We start from the raw sequence: 18896 nt of genomic DNA, 5'->3' as shown, positions 1-18896 counted from the left end.
CAATATAGAGAATTCTAGAGAAGTGATATTATTTTCAGTGAAATTCTGACAGAGGTCAAAAACACTTCTTGGAAGTTCTTTTTCATAATATACTTGTGCGTAGATTTGTCTGTGTGGATATCATCGGCTTGTACATGGAATGTGGGTAATGATGCAAAACTAGTAATACACACATTTCACAGTTTCAAGCAGATTCGGCCAAATTTGACCCATCTCTTAAAACGCCTGCCACTAAAACTTGTGCTGCAACTCACAGCTGTCTGGATTTTATCCTGCTGATTAGTCCTTGTACTCTTTGCTGTCAGGAGGCTGCTTTTTGCCTTTCTGGTATATATCCATAGGTTCTGCTTGGAAATGAGATGTTAAGTATTTTTCTGATCTGTTAATTGAAAAGATTTGAAAGTGTATTTGATTCCCTCTTTTTGTAATGAAATGTTGAGCAGCCTAAGGTAGGAAGCACAAAACCACATGAAGCACGTGTTCTACAATCAAAATTGGTCTGCCTACACACAATGGCACAGTGTCCATTGTAGGCTTACCCATAATTTTAAGCATCCTAGAATTATTTAAATGTAATAAGCACCATAGCACTAAGTGGAAAAGGAGCTAGGCAGGCCTGCCTGCCTCTAAACACCACATAATTGTTCTTTGGACATAAAAATGTGACCTGCAGCTCATAAAACACTGCTGCTTAAGAAATTAGTGCCCCTGCTGCCCTTAACTCGCCTTCAGTCCAGTGCCATCACGTTTTTGTTGCAGGCAGTTACAGTCCATGCAGGCCTGCTTACGTCTTCCTCGGTACATCCTTCATCACATGGTTGGCAAACTCCTTCTTTTTCGAAGAGAAAATACATTTTCAAAAAGCAGATTTTTCATATAATAGGTGTTTAGGGGAAAAGAAGTAGCTTTGGCGTAGCCTGGTTAGGAAGCAGTACGTGTGACAGCAAACCCAAAAGGGCAAATAAACGCGCCCTGTGGTGGGAGCGCAGGGGCCGGCAGCGGCAGCAGGGTGGGCAGCGAGGCTTCCCCCTGCAGCTGCAGCCAGGGAGGGCGGCCGCTCTGCTCCTGTCCCCAGAGAAGAGACACTGATAAGCAAGAGTGGGGTAGCCCCTCGTTCCTGTTCCCTAGCGGTTTACTAAGCATGCAGACTCATTTCAAGGGCAGTCGTGCTGGCTGTGTCCAGGTGCCACTCTTTATTAAAAAATAAGAGCAAGGAAGGATGCAGTCTTGGGGTTTCAACGGAAGTATTCGGTCAAAGACCGTGCAAGAGGAATCTTACCAGCTGCTTAACCTGCAGACGTTTGCAGCAAATTCTGCACTGCTTCTGAACTAACTTGAATATTCTGCTTAGACTTTGAAAAAGAATTGATATGCATCAGGTAGAGATGTTCCATCCCTCCAAGGGAAAACCAGCTCTATTCTTCTCCCTATTTAATTGGCACACGACGTTCCGAAGATCATTCAGTCTGATTTGCAGCCCAGGAAAGTTGATGGAAATATTAACTTCGACGATCGTTGAATTGTTAGACCAGGTCTTATTCTAGTGTCTGTTCCTCTCCCACTGATGTCAAATGGGTTGTTGCCAGTGACTTCAAAGGGACCAGGAGGAGGCCTGCTGTATCACAACAGAAACATCTACATAGGTAAATAAAATGAATAGTCCTAACTTTAAGGAATGAACTAGTAAGTCAAGATGTCATTTTTCCAACTATTGTAGCCCACTGAACATATAAATATTTTTTATATCTATATAGGTATACACTATATATATATATATGTATGTATATACATAGTACAATACAATAACTTAACACTGGGTAACTTCTAATGATAGATTTGCATTAATAATACGGGTCTATTTTTATGTAAATAGAATATTGTAGAGTATCTTCCAGTCTTTTTCAGGATTGTTAAATTGAGAAGAGCAATTGAATATTTGTCCTATTTTTATGTTAAAAAGTGAATGGACTGAAATGTTAAATGTGAATGTAAATTTCTTATTGCAACTTTTATACTGAGTGTTTGCACTATTATAATTTCTGGGATCTAATTAAAAATAAAGAAAAAAAATTTGCTTGAATAAACAGCTGTTTGGTATTGTTGTTTTGGTTTTGGGTTTGGGTTTGGTTTAAATCAAGTTGTATTCATTATTCTATACCAAGCTGCCTTTCAGAGGGTCCAGCTACGGTTTCTCAGTTTTCAGGCTAAGAACATGCATCTAGAAATCCTGCAATTTTATTTTCACAATTGCTTTGAACTGAAGAACCTTACGGGAACAATTCAGCTCCCTTGTGAGTCTTGTTGACTTTCTGCATTGACCACAGTGGAAGCCAGCTTGGGCCAAGCGCTCCATCCATTGTGCAAGCAGAGAAAAGCAAACATGCAAATACTGGCAAAATACTGGCCACATAGACCAGAAGACGGGGAGGGGAAGCTCATCTCTCCCTTTCCACAAGCCAGAAATAATTGGCCAACTTGGGCCAAGTGTAGGTTTTGTAGGCAGTTTATATTGTGCAAGATACAGAACCACCCTGAGTGCAAAATTGCATAGGTTAACTTAAAATCGATTTGAAAACTGATAGGGTTCTATCAGGTAACGTGTCTTTCAAGAGACTTTGTAAGCTTGGGCACAGTACCAAAGTAATTTGATTGTACGGCTTCCAAAGCACAGCAGACTTCCATCTGGCCAGCTCAGAGCAAAAGCAGAGGCGCTCAGGTCCGTCACGCCTGTCCATGCAGATATGCCCTGAGATAACTTGGAAATGCAGAGTCCCTTGTGATGGAAAACAGCCTGGGCTCAGATGCAAGGGGTTTTATTCCAAATGCTAGACTAAGGCTCCCCATCTGTTTCCCTTGCAGGTTAGAGAGCGCAGTGCGAGTTGTACCGAATTATTGTGATGACAGTGAGTGTGATGGAACTGTTCTTGGTTTGCCCTTACACCAGTGAGAAGAAGGGTTTGAGGCCTTATGTAGCCATTTTTTGTTTTCTCCTTCCCCTCTGAAAGACAGCGTGCCAGATCTTCATAACTGTCAATCAGACTAGCTCCGCTGAAGTCAAAAGGACATAAATAAACTGCAGATCTGGCCTTCATCTTTCATTGCACCTATTCTGCCACATTGGTATTTTAAATCTGTCTCTTAATACTAAAATGTGCAAGCCTCCCTGTGTTGTTTTGGGGGAATTTATGTATATAAATACACACAGAGCTATATATACTTGTATATAAAATATGTACACACACACACGCTCATATGTTAATGAGATAGTGTACGTTCTGGTTTTAATGACCCAGGTCAGGTACTTGGAAACATTTTTTCTGCCATGCCCCATTACACAGTTGAATCACTTCAGAGACATAATCACACAGTGTGAGAATTTGTTTTGCTTAAAGAATGAGGCAGTATCAGTGGTGGGTTGCTTAAATCCTCTGCTAACGTTTTTGGGCAAGAACACCAGTCCCAGTTGTGTGTGGTTTATGCTATAGAAATGCAGTCCCTGGATGAGAAACTCCAGAGGGATTGGATTTCTGTAGCGTAAACCACCCGGGACTGGAACTGGTGTTCTTGCCCAATTGTTCTTGTCAATTTGAAATAGGGGGAAGGGGACAACGGAAAATGAGGACATGGTGTACATCCAGGTGTTACTGGTGCATTGCCTCCATATCTATGTCAAAGCCTTCCAGTTTTGCAGCCATTCCCTGGGGCAGTGGGTCACCTAATGCACTGTTCCTGCTGGCGGAACATGATGTTCAATGGAAGGAAACAATTATACAGGTACCAGTCATGGACTGTATTCTCATTTGGGCCGGTCTGATGGAAAAAAAGGCACAGCTGGAAAGTGAGTCACGTAGCGGAAATTGTCTGTGACAATTCTGGCTCTTGTTAGACCCGCTGAACTGTGGAGAGAGCATCTGAGGATGGGGATCTTGAGGTATAGCCAGGCTACTTAGGATCCCATCCTAAACATCCAGTCCTGTGCAGATTATTTCTGCTATCAACTGCAGCAGTAGTTTGCGTAAGTTTTCAGGCTCAAGGCTCAGAGAATAGAAACTGGCTTTTATATTACGTTACCATGAGCCTCCCAGGCTGAGGCTGTTTCTATACTTGTAACCAGACATTGGTCCGCTATTATTAGACATGGCCATAGCGAGCTAGCAATGAAGAAGTAGAAGGAGCTAGCGATGACAAAGCAGTCATGATTATTATGAATGTTTATCTTTCCATTTACTAGGCATAGTCTGAAGATGCCAATGAGGGGTTCATAGAGACAGTGTAACTTATCAATTACTACACCACCACAGACAAAGCAGACGAGCTTCCCTATCACAAATGTTCTGCTTCACTAAGTCAGTGGGACTCCGATGACTTCATCAGCATTCCCGCATCTCAGACCACCTGGGGATTCATCTGCGCAATTCTAATATGACAAGAAAGAGCCATTGATACTCATCTAGCCTGACCTCCTGCACAGGACTGCACTCAGTCTGGCCATGCTACTGCACTGCACAAACACAGCATTTTTTGTTTATTATTAGATGTAATAAAGTAAAGCAAATCCATCATTTTCTGGTCGCTGAGAGATTTGAAGTTAGACATTTGTTTGGCATTGGCCAAACTGTGCTCATACTGTTGCCAAAGGTCATGAAAGCACCACCGACTGTTTTCCCCCAAACTCTATAGTTACTCTGTATGTTTATTGAACTTTGGCAATAATATTATGTGCTCCTCAGCAGCACTGCCAACATAATTAGAAAGGAGCAGTCATATCAGAAAACACACAGTAAGTTACTGAGGAAAGGTCCCAGTTGAATATTAACTCAGATCGACTTCTGGGGTGTAGAAACACGTAGAAAGTGTATGGGACACCGTCTAGTGAATAAACAACATGCAGACAGAACACATCGTGGCATGCTGTAAGACTGAAGTGGATAAGCATATAATGAAGAGGAGTCATTGACGTAATTACAAAGGCAGGTGGTGGCACATTGATTTTTATCAAGGTCAATGACCTCCACTGCTACTAAAGTGTACCTAGTTTCTTACTACTGAGGTAATTAGACTTTTTGAAGTCAAATATTAATCCTCCAAACCTTTGGATAAAAAAGATACTTTTCTCAATTTGGCATTCCCCTCAATGGTTTCAGAGTGGCTACTTGTATCTTACAACCTTGTTTAACCAAGAGAGGCAACAATTTTTAATGCCTTAAGGTTTTATAATTGATCTTAAGATAGTAGCATCTTTAAATATGTACAGCCTAATCCTCCTCTCACATAGACAGCAAGCACTGCATCTGAGGGCAGAGCTGCTCCATGCCGAGGGAAGATGTGACACTGAACTTGTCCGTATGCGTTCCTTACGGCTTTTGTTTACTCAGTCCTAACGTTGCATCAAAGCAGAAAAAAAATTTGGCTGTTAGAATCCTACTTTCAGTTCCCTGCAATTGGTGGACCTAGGTGAAAATTTTATAACATCAACATCTAAATTAAAAGCCTTTAAGAATATCTGCAATGGGTCAGAGACAGAGCACCAAGTCTCATTGTTCCTCAACCTCTCACTGAAATGAATCATATGGAAGGTGATTTGAAAATCTAAATAAGGGTTTGACTTTCTGAGCAGCTGTGCAACCCAGTTAGTATATTGAGATTGTGATTTTGACTGCACAAAATCAGATTTGTTGTCCAGCTGCACCCAGTCATAGCAGAAGTACGCTACCCAAAATCTGTAGAAATACATAACCTGAAGCACGCGTCATGACTCAGTGTGCTGTTAGTACAGAGCCATTTTTCTTCTGATGGGTTGTGAAACCTCCAAACCATCTGTCCAGGATTCCCTAAACCCTTCCTCTCAGACTGCTTATGAGATGCTCCTACGACAGGAGTTGGAGTGGGAATTTTACCACACAGGTCTTTTCCTGGACACTGTAGCCAAAAACATTGACCCTGCCTCTGGCCAGAAGAAAGGTCATTGCCACGCTGAGTAATGGGATGTTCCAACAGTTGCAAAGCTACCACTTCCACACTACTACCATAAATAATGCCGTATTTTTCTCCAGTGATCATAGCATCATAATTCAGCAGAATTCTACCAGCTATGAGGAAAGTCTTCCAAAACATGAAAACTTTAAAGTTGCTGGAGACCAAGTTCATAAATGTACACAAGTGTTTTTCAGGCCCTGAAAAGCTTGTTTAGCAGACCACAAAGAATTCATATAGTCCTTGGTTTCTGAAGGTTTCAGCAAAGGTTCTCCTGGTGAAAGGACTGGAAGGCATGTACTGTGAGGAGCGGCTGAGGACTTTGGGTTTGTCTTGTTTGGAGAAAAGGAGGCTGAGGGGCGACCTCATTGCTCCCTACAGCGTCCTCATGAGGGGAAGGGGAAAGCGAGGTGCTGAGCTCTTCTCCCTGGTACCCAGTGCCAGGATGCATGGGAACGGTTTGAAGTTGCACCAGGGGAGGTTCAGATTCGACATGAGGAAACATTCTTTACCAAGAGGGTCCCCAAATCCTGGAACAAGCTTCCTAGAGAGGTGGTCGATGCCCCAAGCCTCTCAGTGTTTAAGAGGCACTTGGACAATGCCCTTAATGACATGCTTTAGCTTTTGGTCAGCCCTGAGGTGGTCAGGCAGTGGGACTCAATGGTCATTGTAGGTCCCTTCCAACTGAAAAAAATATTCTATTCTATTCTATTCTATTCTATTCTATTCTATTCTATTCTATTCTATTCTATTCTATTCTATTGTCTTCAAAACACATATATTAAATGACTGTCCCCACTGTATACCCTATCATGAATCTCAGGATTTTCAGTAGTGCCCAGGCATGTAATTCCTACTGAAATCAGTGGAAATAAATTGCTAAGGTGCTTTTGAAAAGTCCTACTGGGTCCCTCTGTGCAGCTTTATGTACTAAATAGGCTAAGTACGCAGGGAGTGTTGGGCTGTTTCCGTTTCGATGTCTGTGGCTGCCCAAGGACCTTACGATTCACTGGGACGGAGGCTGTGCTCCTTCTGCATGCCCCACTGTACCATAACGCTGGGATGCCCAGGGGAGGCACTACCCCGCAGAGGTCGGTTCACGATGAGGCTGCCTGCTGGCTTCAGCCTTCCTGTCAACAAATGAGGTGTCCCACGCCTATTTTCACTGAGGAGTTCAGCCTTACCAGCAGACTCGTTTGAATTTGAGCACTCCTGTTTGAATTCCCTATACCCGAAACTCAGATACAGGAAGAATAGGTTATGGAAATTTGAATGAGATTTGCATTTTAATGGAGTTTCATCCATAAACAACTTATAGTCTGGGCCTAAGTCTCCTAAATCATTTAGGAAATACAGTTTAATTTCCTTTCTTTTTTATTTTTTCCTTTGTCTTGCCCATTCCTTTAATCTTTCTTCTAATTTATTCTTTCCACATGGCTCTAAATTTAGGAAAGCATTTTCACCTTTGTGTCCCTTTCTCCATTTCTTCTTCTTCTTTTTACACTCCTTTTACTCCCCACCACCATTCATATTCTTCTTCTGGCTCTTCTTCCTTCCAGTTCTCCAGACACAAGTCATTCCACCATGGGTTGTCAGACAAACCAGAGTGCTGAGCGCCCCTTACCAGCTCCTACTGCCTATTATGTTCTTCTTTGTGGAATCACCTCCTGCGCCAAAAACCATCAGACTAGTTGCAAGAACAGGGAGAAGGCCTGACACCGTTCTGCCCAGGAAAGACTGCACCTAGCTCCTAACTGCCTGGGCACTTTCGCAAGATTTGTGACTTCACAAACTAGAATTACATACCCAGGTCAATGTAGTATGTTAGGGAAGCATATGAGCTCAGAGCCGGTTCAGCATCCAAGTTCCCTTCAGGAGAACTGTTTGGCAACATCATCAGAGTGGGAAACGAAGAAATGAATAGGGCAGCGATCGAAGAAGCGTGGTCTCTCAGGTTAGACCAGAATACTAAGGGAAAAAGCTGTCCCTTCATGTCCCTGTATGTATGTTATTCCTTGGTAAACTGAAAAACAGTTCCAGTTTCACTCTCTTCCAGATGAGGCCTCCTCAAACTCCCATGTCTCTGAAGTGAATTTGTGCATTTGAACTGGAAATAAGGGGCTGAAATTTGAACAAAACACTGTGCTGTTTTTGTTTTCCCCACTTTTGTTGGTTTTGGAAGTCAAAATATTACAAATTAGTGTTTCCACAAGGGAATGCAGTAAAAACATTTAAAACATTTCCTATGTAGGTTTTGTATTTTTGGAACACATTTAGAAAGGGAGATGAAGTTACCCCCTAAAATGAGATCAACGAAAGAATCTTTCAGGCCATAAACATAAAGCAGTGGGAGGCTGATGTAATATATATTGAAGTGCATAATAATATTGCTGGAATTGTGTGCCATCTTGCATCAGACAGCAAAAGAGAGGAAGGTGTGTAAACATAGACCAAACAGCTGGATCCAGACCTATGGAATTATTGCTCCAAAATATCAGGTAGACAATGCTGAGGAGGAAGATGGTCATACCAAGGAATGTAATTTTAGTGAAGGAATGGTTCATACTGAATACGTGTGAGCACAGGACACCATATGTGTCATTCTTTGAAAGACGCAAGAAGCCTGCAAGATGCCGCTCTTGCCAAAGCTTGGGTGTTTCGTGTCCAGGCTACAGATACACCAAGGCCAAGGTAATATCATCACTGCAGCCCGTCTGCTGAGCTCCGCATGCTTGCATTAATTTTGGACTCTTTTCTGTCTGATCTCTGCATAGTTATGTCCCTCCTGTTCTCTGTAACATCCTGCCACCGCTTCATAAAAAGCTAAATATGTAGGACACAAAAGAAACCATGGCTAAGAGTGAGAACAACTTGCAAATCTCCTAATTTATATCTCGAGGACATTTGGCAAGGAACTCGAGGAAATGGCAAGTAATGGTTTTGCAGGAAAGGGGGAGGTTATTTTTTAAGACCTTTGTAGGAAAAGACCATGGAAGGCAGGCACAAAGATGATGCAGCGACGGACAGCCCTGGTGGACTGTGAGATGCCGCGAAAAGGATACGCTAGAAAGTGAGGGCAGGCGTGGTGAGGAGGGCAAAGCACAAGCTGGAAGCCAAGGCCAGACGTGTCTGAAGGGGTCCAGCGAGAGGACGTCAGGTTTGCTCCGAGCCACCAAAAAGCTTCTCGCACAGGTTCAGGCTGCGCAGCGTGCTTTGCATCACTGCCTCGCCGGGAGAGGCGATATGATGTCCCACTGACACAGCAGGACAGGGCAAACATCGCAACGCTACGGCAAGACACCGCTCTCCGCTCTGTGCTATATAAGGACCTGGCTTGCCGAGCTCTGCGAGGTACCGTATGGCTGACCTGGTGGGTTTGCGCACCAAGCCACAAGGCCACTAGTTTGAAAACTAACTACTAATATTCAAAATGAGGTAAGGGTTGGTCTAGCCTCTTCTATGTTTATAAAGGACTGAGATTTTGGGTTTTTTTTGTGTTTTTTTTTTTTGCCCAGCCACAAATAGCTCAAAATAGTTTTTGTTTAGTTCTCAAAATATTCCTGTACGAACCTCCTCTGGGAGTATAGGAAATAAATAGCTTATCCTGGACAGACTATTTATTTCCAGGATGTTTACTCGTGCAATCCATGTGATTGTAAAGTGCCTCCATTTCTCAAGCTCTCTTTCAGTTCCTTAGGGGCACATAATTTAAACCTAGCAACTTTCCTCATATACTGACAGACTGTTATTCGTAAATATTGAACTGGTAGCTCCAATTCCCTATCCATAGTGCAATTATTAATGTGGCAAGAGAGGGTGGTTTATGATTAGGTTTGAAATGCCCAGACTCCCTGGAACCACAAGTTCAAACCCCGGCGAGATCAGCCCTTCGCCCCTCTGTCTGCGCTAGATGCGCTCCACAACCTCAGGTCACCCGCATAAAGCCCTCAAATTAGGTCTGTCTGATCAGCTTAGATTTTAAAGGTCCACAGGTCACGCTTTGTCCAAAGGGGCTCCCCCAATATTTGCGCCCATGCTCCCTCGTGCCTGTGCTTGCCCTGCAGCGTTGTGATCGCAGCACCCACCACTGTCACCCACCACAGAGCTGGCTTGCAATTCGGCAGGGCTGGTGCGGCCCCGCTGCTTTTCTCCGTCGACAAAAATTACAGTCCTCCACCTGAGCTGCACCATTTCAGACCAATGCAATTCTCATCTAAGAGCTGAGATTTTGAAACCACTTGCTTCAAGATAAAAAGCTGCCATTTCCACAGTTGTTAGCTGCAAACGCCGTGAAATTCAGACTGCAGCGAGATAACCTTCCGTTTATTCTCACTACCTATTTTCCTAAAAGAAGAACTTTTTCGTGGCAGATTTAACATTTGTCTTCTCATTTATTTCTTGGGCAAGAGAAGCAGTGAGAAAATAAAATCAGGATGGGAACGGATATACTGCATCAACATCCATCCATCCATCAACACACATCCACATTCTGACAGCTCCTCAATGTGCCTTAAGCAGCCATGTGGAGCCAATTAACCACTAGATGTGTTTTTGTGATTCAAATAGGCAGCAAGCAGCAGAGATTAAATAGCAATAAACACAGCACATAGATAAGTTAGCTAGCCCATTTTCCTATGATTAATTCATCCTAGATTTCTATTTAGTAGTTTATTTGGTTAGCAGCACTGCTGAAACTCCTAAAAAAATGCCAAATGTGTGATTTAGAGAGTGTCTGCAGCAAAGGCTGTTGGGAGGCTAGCAGGGCTATAAGAAGCGAAGTAGCACCTGAAGCCAGATCGCCTGAGAAGCAGAGGAAGACATCAGGTAGAACCTGCTAGGTCTGGTAAGTGTGGTTTCTTTTCTCAAATTTGCTGCAAGATGCATTCTCCATAGTAGACTCTGGCATTCTTAAATGGTTGATCCTTCTCTATTGCTTTTAGACTTCTCCCCTCCTTTATTCATAATGGTGTTATTAAAACAACTGAACAGAAAAATGTTGTTGCTGGTATATATGTGTCTCTAAAGCACAGAGAAGTGTGAAAGAAAAAAAAACACATGTTGTTGTTTTCCTCAGAAGCTCTGGTTCTTATTATATTATATTCTTTGAAATAATATATATTAAAATAATATATATAAAATATATTATTATATTATATTCTTTAAAAACTAACTTTAAATAAAAAAATAGCTTTTAATTGGTCATCTTAACTTTAATGAGTGAGGGGAAGGCATCAAAACGTGTAGCTGAGGATGGGCTTGGGGCGGGGGGGGGGGGGTAGTGGTTGCAAACTCCTTCTTATTCCCTATCTAAGTTTAATCATGCAAGCTTACTGACGGTAAGCTCCTGTGATAAAGACTAAGGGAAGTCAAGCTGGCTGAGCAGGAAAGGAAAAAGGCAGTGTCTACAGGCTGAGTGCTGCTTATACTGTCACACGAGCTAGCACTGCTAAGAAGTGAGGGAAGAAATGGGTACCCAAATAAAAGTGATAATGGGATTCCTTTTTCCTCCCTTCTCTCCAAGGGAAAAAAAAAACCAAACACCACAAAACACCTGACTCTTGCTGCACTGAAGAGTCAGTGCTCCACCTCTTGCCTCCCCTTTAGAAACTCTGCCCCTACACAGGTGCAACACCTTGACAAGGAAGGGAGAGCTGATGCCTTTTGCTTCAACAAACATATCTCCCTGTCCTCCTGTGCCCCCTTCACTGTAGTCCCATTGTCCTACCAGCCCCCACCAAGGCCTTTGATCTATAGGGCTTAGAATATGGGCACTTAAAACATATTTCCCCTTGATGAGCTTCATGCAATCAACCTGCATGAAATAGCTGAACTGCCTCATGAAAGCAAAGAGTTCAACAGTTACTAAAGTACTTAACTGCTCATCTAATTCAGATATTTATCTTAAATATATCTTAAACTGGATATATTTATCTTGTGGCTTCTCCACGTGTAAGAAGTCAAGTTCCTTTTTGTTGGGGGTTGGCAAATGAGTAGGGGAAATGCTACTAACAAAATCAACCTTGCAACCTTGTTGTAAATTCAGTTGAAAACGGACTTGCACAGAGCATGGTTTAGGATCAGCAGCAATAAGCCAAATGCCAAACAAGTAGGAGGGAATGAGAGGTTTGTGACCCCCCTTTTAAGAAAATAAGAGAAACAAAATGGCAATTGGACTGAGAGATGCTTGCTTGAATCCAGAACTTTGCACATCCCTAGAGCACTTGAATTTTTGCTGCACTGTGGTAATCCCGCCGGTATCTAACTGTTTTCATCTACCTACCCAGTGTTAGCGGCTGTAACCCTGAAAGTATATTATTTGTATACTCTGAACGATAAAACACTGTCTTAATGATGTTGCAATTAATGAGATATCTTAAAAGAAATTCTAGTATATGTGGAGCTCCACATGCTGAGGGGTGGGACAGGAGTAAGTGTTGTATGTGTGACAAGCTGTCTTCTAATGTTCTGTTTTCAACGTGGCTCAAACCCTTGAAGACCACTGATGTATACAAAGGATAAATTCCATGTAAAGGGAGAATGCAGACATGAAAATAGGAACACCTATTTGTCTTTGCAGCAGCTGACACCTTACGTGGCACCTCTTGCTGTGTGAGCAGAGACACAATTTTCTCTTCTTACTTTCTTAAGGCAATAAACCTGACTTCAAGATGTCAGAGGAAGAAGATTCTTTCCTGAATGTTAAAAGATCTCTGAAAAAACGAATGGTGAAACACAGCACTCCAGTGGACTCAATGCTTTCAAGAACAATGCCATCTCTTACAGATCTGACAAATCAGTCAATCAAGGACCAAAATGTCAGCAAGAGAGTTTATGGATCTCCAATGCCAAAATCGAATCTAAGTAGATCATTAGCTCAAGTATCATTAGTAAGTGTTGAAGCATACATCCCCGTTATGTCCCCGAAGAGGCTTTCAACACCGTTTGGCTCGCAAGACTTAACCAAAGAGATAAGCCAAAGCTCTCAGGTTGTATTTTCTAGAAGGAGGCTTTCCACGGTGTTGGCCTCTGAGGAATCAAATGAAGAGCCAAGCGACAAGGTTGTACCAAACGCGGAAGCTCAGGCTCCCACCAAAGCATCTGAGGAGGCTGCAGTAACTCCCAAGAGCGGACCTTCGTGGCTTGTTACGGGAATACCAGGGATAAAAGATATCCCGATAGTAAAAACCAGAAAGAAGAAAACTGATAAAGCTCTCATGGTAATGGCTTTCCCTTAGTTATGAAACAGATAAGCTATACAACTTCCTACCAATGCTGAATATATACAGATCTTTCTAATAATGTGAGAATGTTTTAGTTACGGAACAACTCCACAGCTTTATCAGTGGGAACTTGTATTTATGAATTGGGTCATAACCTGCTAGACTCTGTGGTATCATTCCTAATCACAGACTGGATGGGATGCAGTGTTCCAAACTAGTACTTGCTTCAGCTTGTGAGCTTGCATGACTAGTGTACACTAGTGCAAAAGTACATTTTTTTAATATATCTTTCTTTAGGAGAAATGTAAGAATGGGTAGGAATCAGTGATTTTTTTTTTTTTTCAAGTTTCTTAATGTTGGCAAGTTAACTAAAACTGGAGAAACAAATAATCTACTTCTTTCCTTGTTTAACCCAAATAGTAGTGCTTTATAAAAAAGAAAATGCCAGTCATTGCAAATAGGGTCTTGTGTGCAGTCTTTCAATTAGTGTAGGGTTTCCTGGGGACAGTTTAGATTAATGGACCTTATGCCGGTCTCTATTCTTCTGTTCTGTGGTTCTGTGGAGCACAAGAACTCAATTTCCTAGAACTCTGTTTATTGGCAAGGGCCCTGTGGAAAGCCCATGGAAAGGATAGGGAGGCAGCAGAGTTAGACTCTGAAGGCTGTCCCGTCAATGTGAAGCCATCGCATTCTGTTCTGGTTTGGTTTTTTGCCCTGTACCTTATTGTTCATGGATATGTTGGAAATGCAGGAAAACTTGCCCGCTCTGACAGTAAAGCCTTCTTAGCTTAAAACAAGTGAAAACTTCCAGTTGAGCTCATAATGCCTTTGTGTATGTTGGTTGGTTGTTAAAGCAGGTGATATCTGAATGGATTAGGTTGACTAGTATTTCTTTTCTATAACAGAGAAAGAAAGAAAGAGAATGGGTGCTGCGTCAACTTAAAAACATTGAAGAAGCAACTGAACACGAACTGACAATTGAAGAAGCTTGATTGAACTACTTATGGAATTGGTGCCATCACACCCTTCTTGTGGGAATAGCTGGTTCCAATAAATCGCACACCTGACTATAGTGTCTGTTAGACTTCCTCTTTCCTTCAAAAATGTTCTTCTTTTGTTGTTTGTTTGGTTTTATGATTCTTTTTGCCTCTTAAATCTAGGAGGAGTCCGGTACAAATTAAGAAATGCCTCTACATGACAGCCAATGTTAATTCATAATGGCTGAAGGCCTGGAACAAAGAAGGGAGGGACAACTTTGTGCAAGAATCGTTCTTCATCCTGCCACAGCTCTTCCTGACCGTACTCTTTTGTGTAGCATTCAAATCTTGTAGGGCGGCTGATGTTCCTTAAGTGACAAAGTCCTAGTGGCCACAGAAGAGCGTAATCCTGGTTAGCCAAAGGAGAATCTCCTCATCTAAAGAGTAATCAAAACTGATGCAATCGGGAATGTTTTTGCTGCTAGCTGGGGAGATGAGGAAATAGTGAGAGGCACCAAGGAGGGAGGCCACCCTGTAGAGATTACTAATTAATAAGAGTTTGTTTTGAAGTTTTGGCTCAAAATGAGTTTGCCCCAGGCCTGGACTGTAAATGCACCTCACTGTTGCACTGGAGATCCTTAACGCTCAACTCTGTGCTCTGAGGGGTTATGGGGTTTCTGTTTTTCTCTGGAGCTGCTGCATGGAGGGGAAGAAGGGTGTCTTCCCTGACAGCTGTAGTGGCAAAATGGCAATTTAGCTCAGAGCAACTCTTTCTGAAGTACTGGTTAAGAAGTGATGCGAAAAGCATAAGGCTCATGTTGGTTCCTACCGCTGCCTGCTACTTAATCTTTAGGCAGAGCTTAACACTTCTAAGTGATCTATGGGGTGTCACCAACAGGGATCCAGAATGGATTTACTGCATGCCCACACATATCCCTGCATTTGTGTGGCTATACTGATTTTTCAGCCTGTCCCAGGTCCTATCTAATTACTCCAAAGGGGAGAGGTCCTGTTCAAAAGAAGCCGCAAATTAAGGATGGAGGCAAGGGAAGCTTTTTCATTTCCTTCTTACACATTGAAGCTTGCATTAGCTCATGTCCAAGATGGCAGAGAAACAGAAGCATGGCCCAAGCCAACATTATGAGACAGGCTAACCAATAGCAGCTGTGTTACGCTCAAAAATGTGAGCAGCGTTGTGGTTTTACAACCTCTCTCAGGATTTAAAAGGAATTAGGATGTTTATGCTAATGATTCCTGAAGTGAAACTCTTCAGAGTTTCTCAGGAGAACAGCCTTGTCCTCAGACCTGGCTTTCTGTGGTAGCCAGGCAGTGGGGCGATGGTTGCCCCTCGGGTCACCAGCCAAGGCATGCTTACTCGGTTTGATGTTTAGTTAATGTTCTGGTATTTGTTTGTGTGTGTTACCCAGGCTGCTTGTCTGGCCTCCACAGGTTCCTCTGGCAACCAGGGAGCTGCTGGCCGATGTAGATCACAAGCTGCTTTTGAGATAAAATAGGCATGGCTGCAGATGTGCTGCTATTCCCCTTGAGCTTGCAGGCATTTCATCAGCATCTATGATTTGTGCCAGGGGCTGAACTAACATCAGGCAAGTGCAAGGTTAGCGTAAAACCCTCCTCTACCCCTGGGACAAGCACAGATTAGTCTGGCCGCATGACCCAGTGCTTAATCCAAATGACCCAGTTCTGTCTCTTGTTTATTTGTACCTTCCCAGATAGCCAGTTCCACTTGTTCCTTCTTCAGGCTTCTCATCCTGGTCTCGGCGAGTCTTGATACTGCTTCTGCTTTTCTCTCTCCCACTCACCTCTCAAAGTCACTCTTGGCTCCTGCCTGAGCCCATCCAGTTCCCTGGTCTTCAAAGGTCTCTATCTAATGTCTTCTCCAATCTGGCCTCTAGCAGCTTCCATCCTGAGAAGACACAGGAGTCTTCTGTCTTCTGTGCCTGCTCTTCGCTGCTGGGTTCCTTGCCCATCTGATAGCTGATCTGATACCCTCCAGTACCTGATGTCAGTCTGCCACCCAAACTCGGACTCAGCTGTCAGACCCCTGAAGTGCCTTTGTCTACTTAGGTTGACCCCCTCCATGATGCTAGGCCAAGTGGAAAGGTCATTAAAGGCCAGTTGGACCAAGTTCCTAGCCCTTAGCAGGCCAGGGATGTAGTTGCTGGGAAAGTCCTTCTCAGGCCCTGCTTCAGGCTACATCAAATGCAAGAGGAATCCAGGGAATATGGGTGCTTAACATCTAAGAGGTCTTTGGGTTTGTGCCAAGTGCAACGCAAAACTTTCTAAGATTCAGGATACAGTAAATGCTGGGAAAGTTTTCCAGGGAACAAGGCTGCTGTCGTGCCAGATTCATGGAACTAGTTGGTGCCAATAAAATCCCAGAGACTTTCCTCGGTGGCGGGAAACAAATTGCCCGGAGCGGTAACGCAGAATTGACTTTGACTTGGTCTTCGCAAGTCCTGAAGCCGTATCAGACAGGCAGATGCAAAAACTGAAGGCTTTCAGGATTTTGGAAACTACTTCTATTTCCTCTGACTGGAATGTTTAAAAAGAAATACAAAAGACTGCATAGCACTTATCTCGCAGTAATTTAGGTGCACACGAATTTGCAAAAGTCACAATATTGCTTTGATAGCCTTTCATGAGAAAATATTAATAGACTTAATTGGTGCTTCAGGGGGTTTCTGAAATGTGTCTGATACTCTACATCAACAGTATTATTGTTAATTATAAGTTAGCATACCAAGGGAATTCAGCCAGACCTATATAGTACTAAACTGCATGTTAACCCCTAATGAATGATGTTCCCAAAGAAAGGCTCATCTCTAATTTTTAAAAGCCAGGATCTTAGGGAATATGAAACTACATACATCAAACTACAGATACAAAACCACACTGCTATTATTGCACTTCACAGATAAGTATATCCATTGGGACAAAAAGGAAAAAAACCCTAGTATTTCTTTTGTTTTCAGGGTTTGCACTTTCATTTGTTTCTCCAGTAGACTCCCAAGTCTGCTGGAGCTTAAGGTTTAAGTTTAATGATCCAGCTAGTTTTCTGTTACAGTATGCACATACACTTTGAAAAGAATAGGCTTTAAGAAAGGCACTAGTAGTATGCGGTTCCAATGTTGTTTAATGTCCATCCTCTAGTGGCAACAATGGCAAATTACTGTTTGGTTAGCAACTCTTCATGTGCAAAGTTCCTTTATGGATATTTATACTGCAGTATCACCACAGTACAAAAAACCCGAAACTTAAAAGCAGCCTAGAATCCAACACCTCAAAACAACAGGCCTCTCTAATTATCAGTGACCTTAAGTATGGATTGCAGGTGTTGAAGCTGGAAAAGATTAGGGACTATGGACACCAGATTCTTAGGAGAAGAAAACCCCCAAGGCATCACGTTTTCTGAAATAAAAAGCCCTTTTTCTGCGTGGATGATTAAAATAAAAAGCCCTTTTTCTGCGTGGATGAACGTGAACCAGAGTTGCAACAGGTTCTTGAGCCTTGCTCTTGTCCTGGCTTTCAAATGCAACACTGGACGTGTTTGTAAGTTCAGAGCAGCCTTCCCACCGAGGCTGTTCTTTTAGGGCCGTATTTTTCCTGTAGGAGCTAAGCTATGACCTTGACCTAGGGAACTGTTTTCAGTACACTTGTCTATGAGCGGATATTACACAATCTACCTGCTGATGGTGACTAAGCGTGATGTTGGATGGGGAAGAACGAAAACACTACCAAGAACAGAGGGAAGAGACAGAAGTGTCTTCACCCTGGATTTATGAGCTCGGCCTTGTTCCCACTGAAGCAATGGTAACACTCCTGTTGACAGAGCTGGGAGTGCTCTGCCCAGCTGCAGTGCTGCCGTAGGAGGCCAGATTGAAGAAAAAAATGTTTAGCACACATATTTAACATATTTCAGATTTAAATAACACAGAACTGGTAACTAAGTTACTTCGGTGCTGATCATAGCTGAACAATTTTAGGATAACTAGGAAAAGTAGAAAACTCTTAAACAAAAACAGATTATTTTATTTTTTCTCTAAATCACAACACAGTTACATTCCTGCTATGGACAAAACCCTGAGTAATACATCACACAGCAGTATCACTGACCTGTACTCCAGTATGTTTTGTTCTACAGGGCATACAAGCACAGAAGTCTCCCTAAGCTCCATCTGTCATTGCTGTCCACAATGCCTATTAAAACAGCTCACTCCTCAATGCTTCCAACTTAACAGAAAAAAGAGGAACAAACATACTGAAGTTTTGACTGAGCCTAGCAGCACCTAGGAAAGTTGGACCAGTTGAAGCTATTGGGCAACATTTTCAAATGTTATTAAAAGCTAGACCTAGGCACAGATCCTAGGACCGCACCTAGGACCTACCCACTGCCCCCCCCCCCCCCAACCCCCCCGAAAAGTCCGATCTGCTGGTCAGCCCTTGTACTGCTCTATAGGTACCTAATGCCCCTATACAATGAAATTTTGTTTGATGGTGCAGTCAGTCCCAATGGACGTGCAAACCCCCTGTAGAGCTTGACAGCAGCTCCTGGTTGCCAACCTCCTGGGTCTGCCCACGCACGTGGTCTCACGGCACCAGTCCCACCCCTCCACCCTGAAATGGGACCTGTGTGCAGCAGGTGTGTGGCAGACACCAGCCAGACACGAGGTAGATCTATCTGCCTTTAGTTTCAGCAGCCCACAGG

The 18896-nt window shown here is 42.9% G+C and overlaps 2 protein-coding genes across 3 annotated transcripts in view; both read left to right on the top strand.

The window, feature by feature from the left end:
* Positions 1–18896, top strand: part of ADCY1 (adenylate cyclase 1) — a 498640-nt gene that overhangs the window by 166184 nt on the left and 313560 nt on the right. The gene's annotated exons all lie outside the window — the stretch shown is intronic.
* CCDC201 (coiled-coil domain containing 201) lies at positions 12642–14185 on the top strand. Its single transcript, XM_049823761.1, has 2 exons — positions 12642–13190; positions 14099–14185. Exons 1-2 carry the CDS (start codon positions 12642–12644, stop codon positions 14183–14185), a joined length of 636 nt encoding a protein of 211 aa, XP_049679718.1.

The sequence above is a fragment of the Accipiter gentilis genome, chromosome 20 (assembly GCF_929443795.1).
Source record: "Accipiter gentilis chromosome 20, bAccGen1.1, whole genome shotgun sequence".
NCBI lineage: Eukaryota > Metazoa > Chordata > Aves > Accipitriformes > Accipitridae > Astur > Astur gentilis.
Note: the sequence above shows the minus strand (reverse complement) of the source record. Positions and strands in the feature narration are given on the sequence as shown.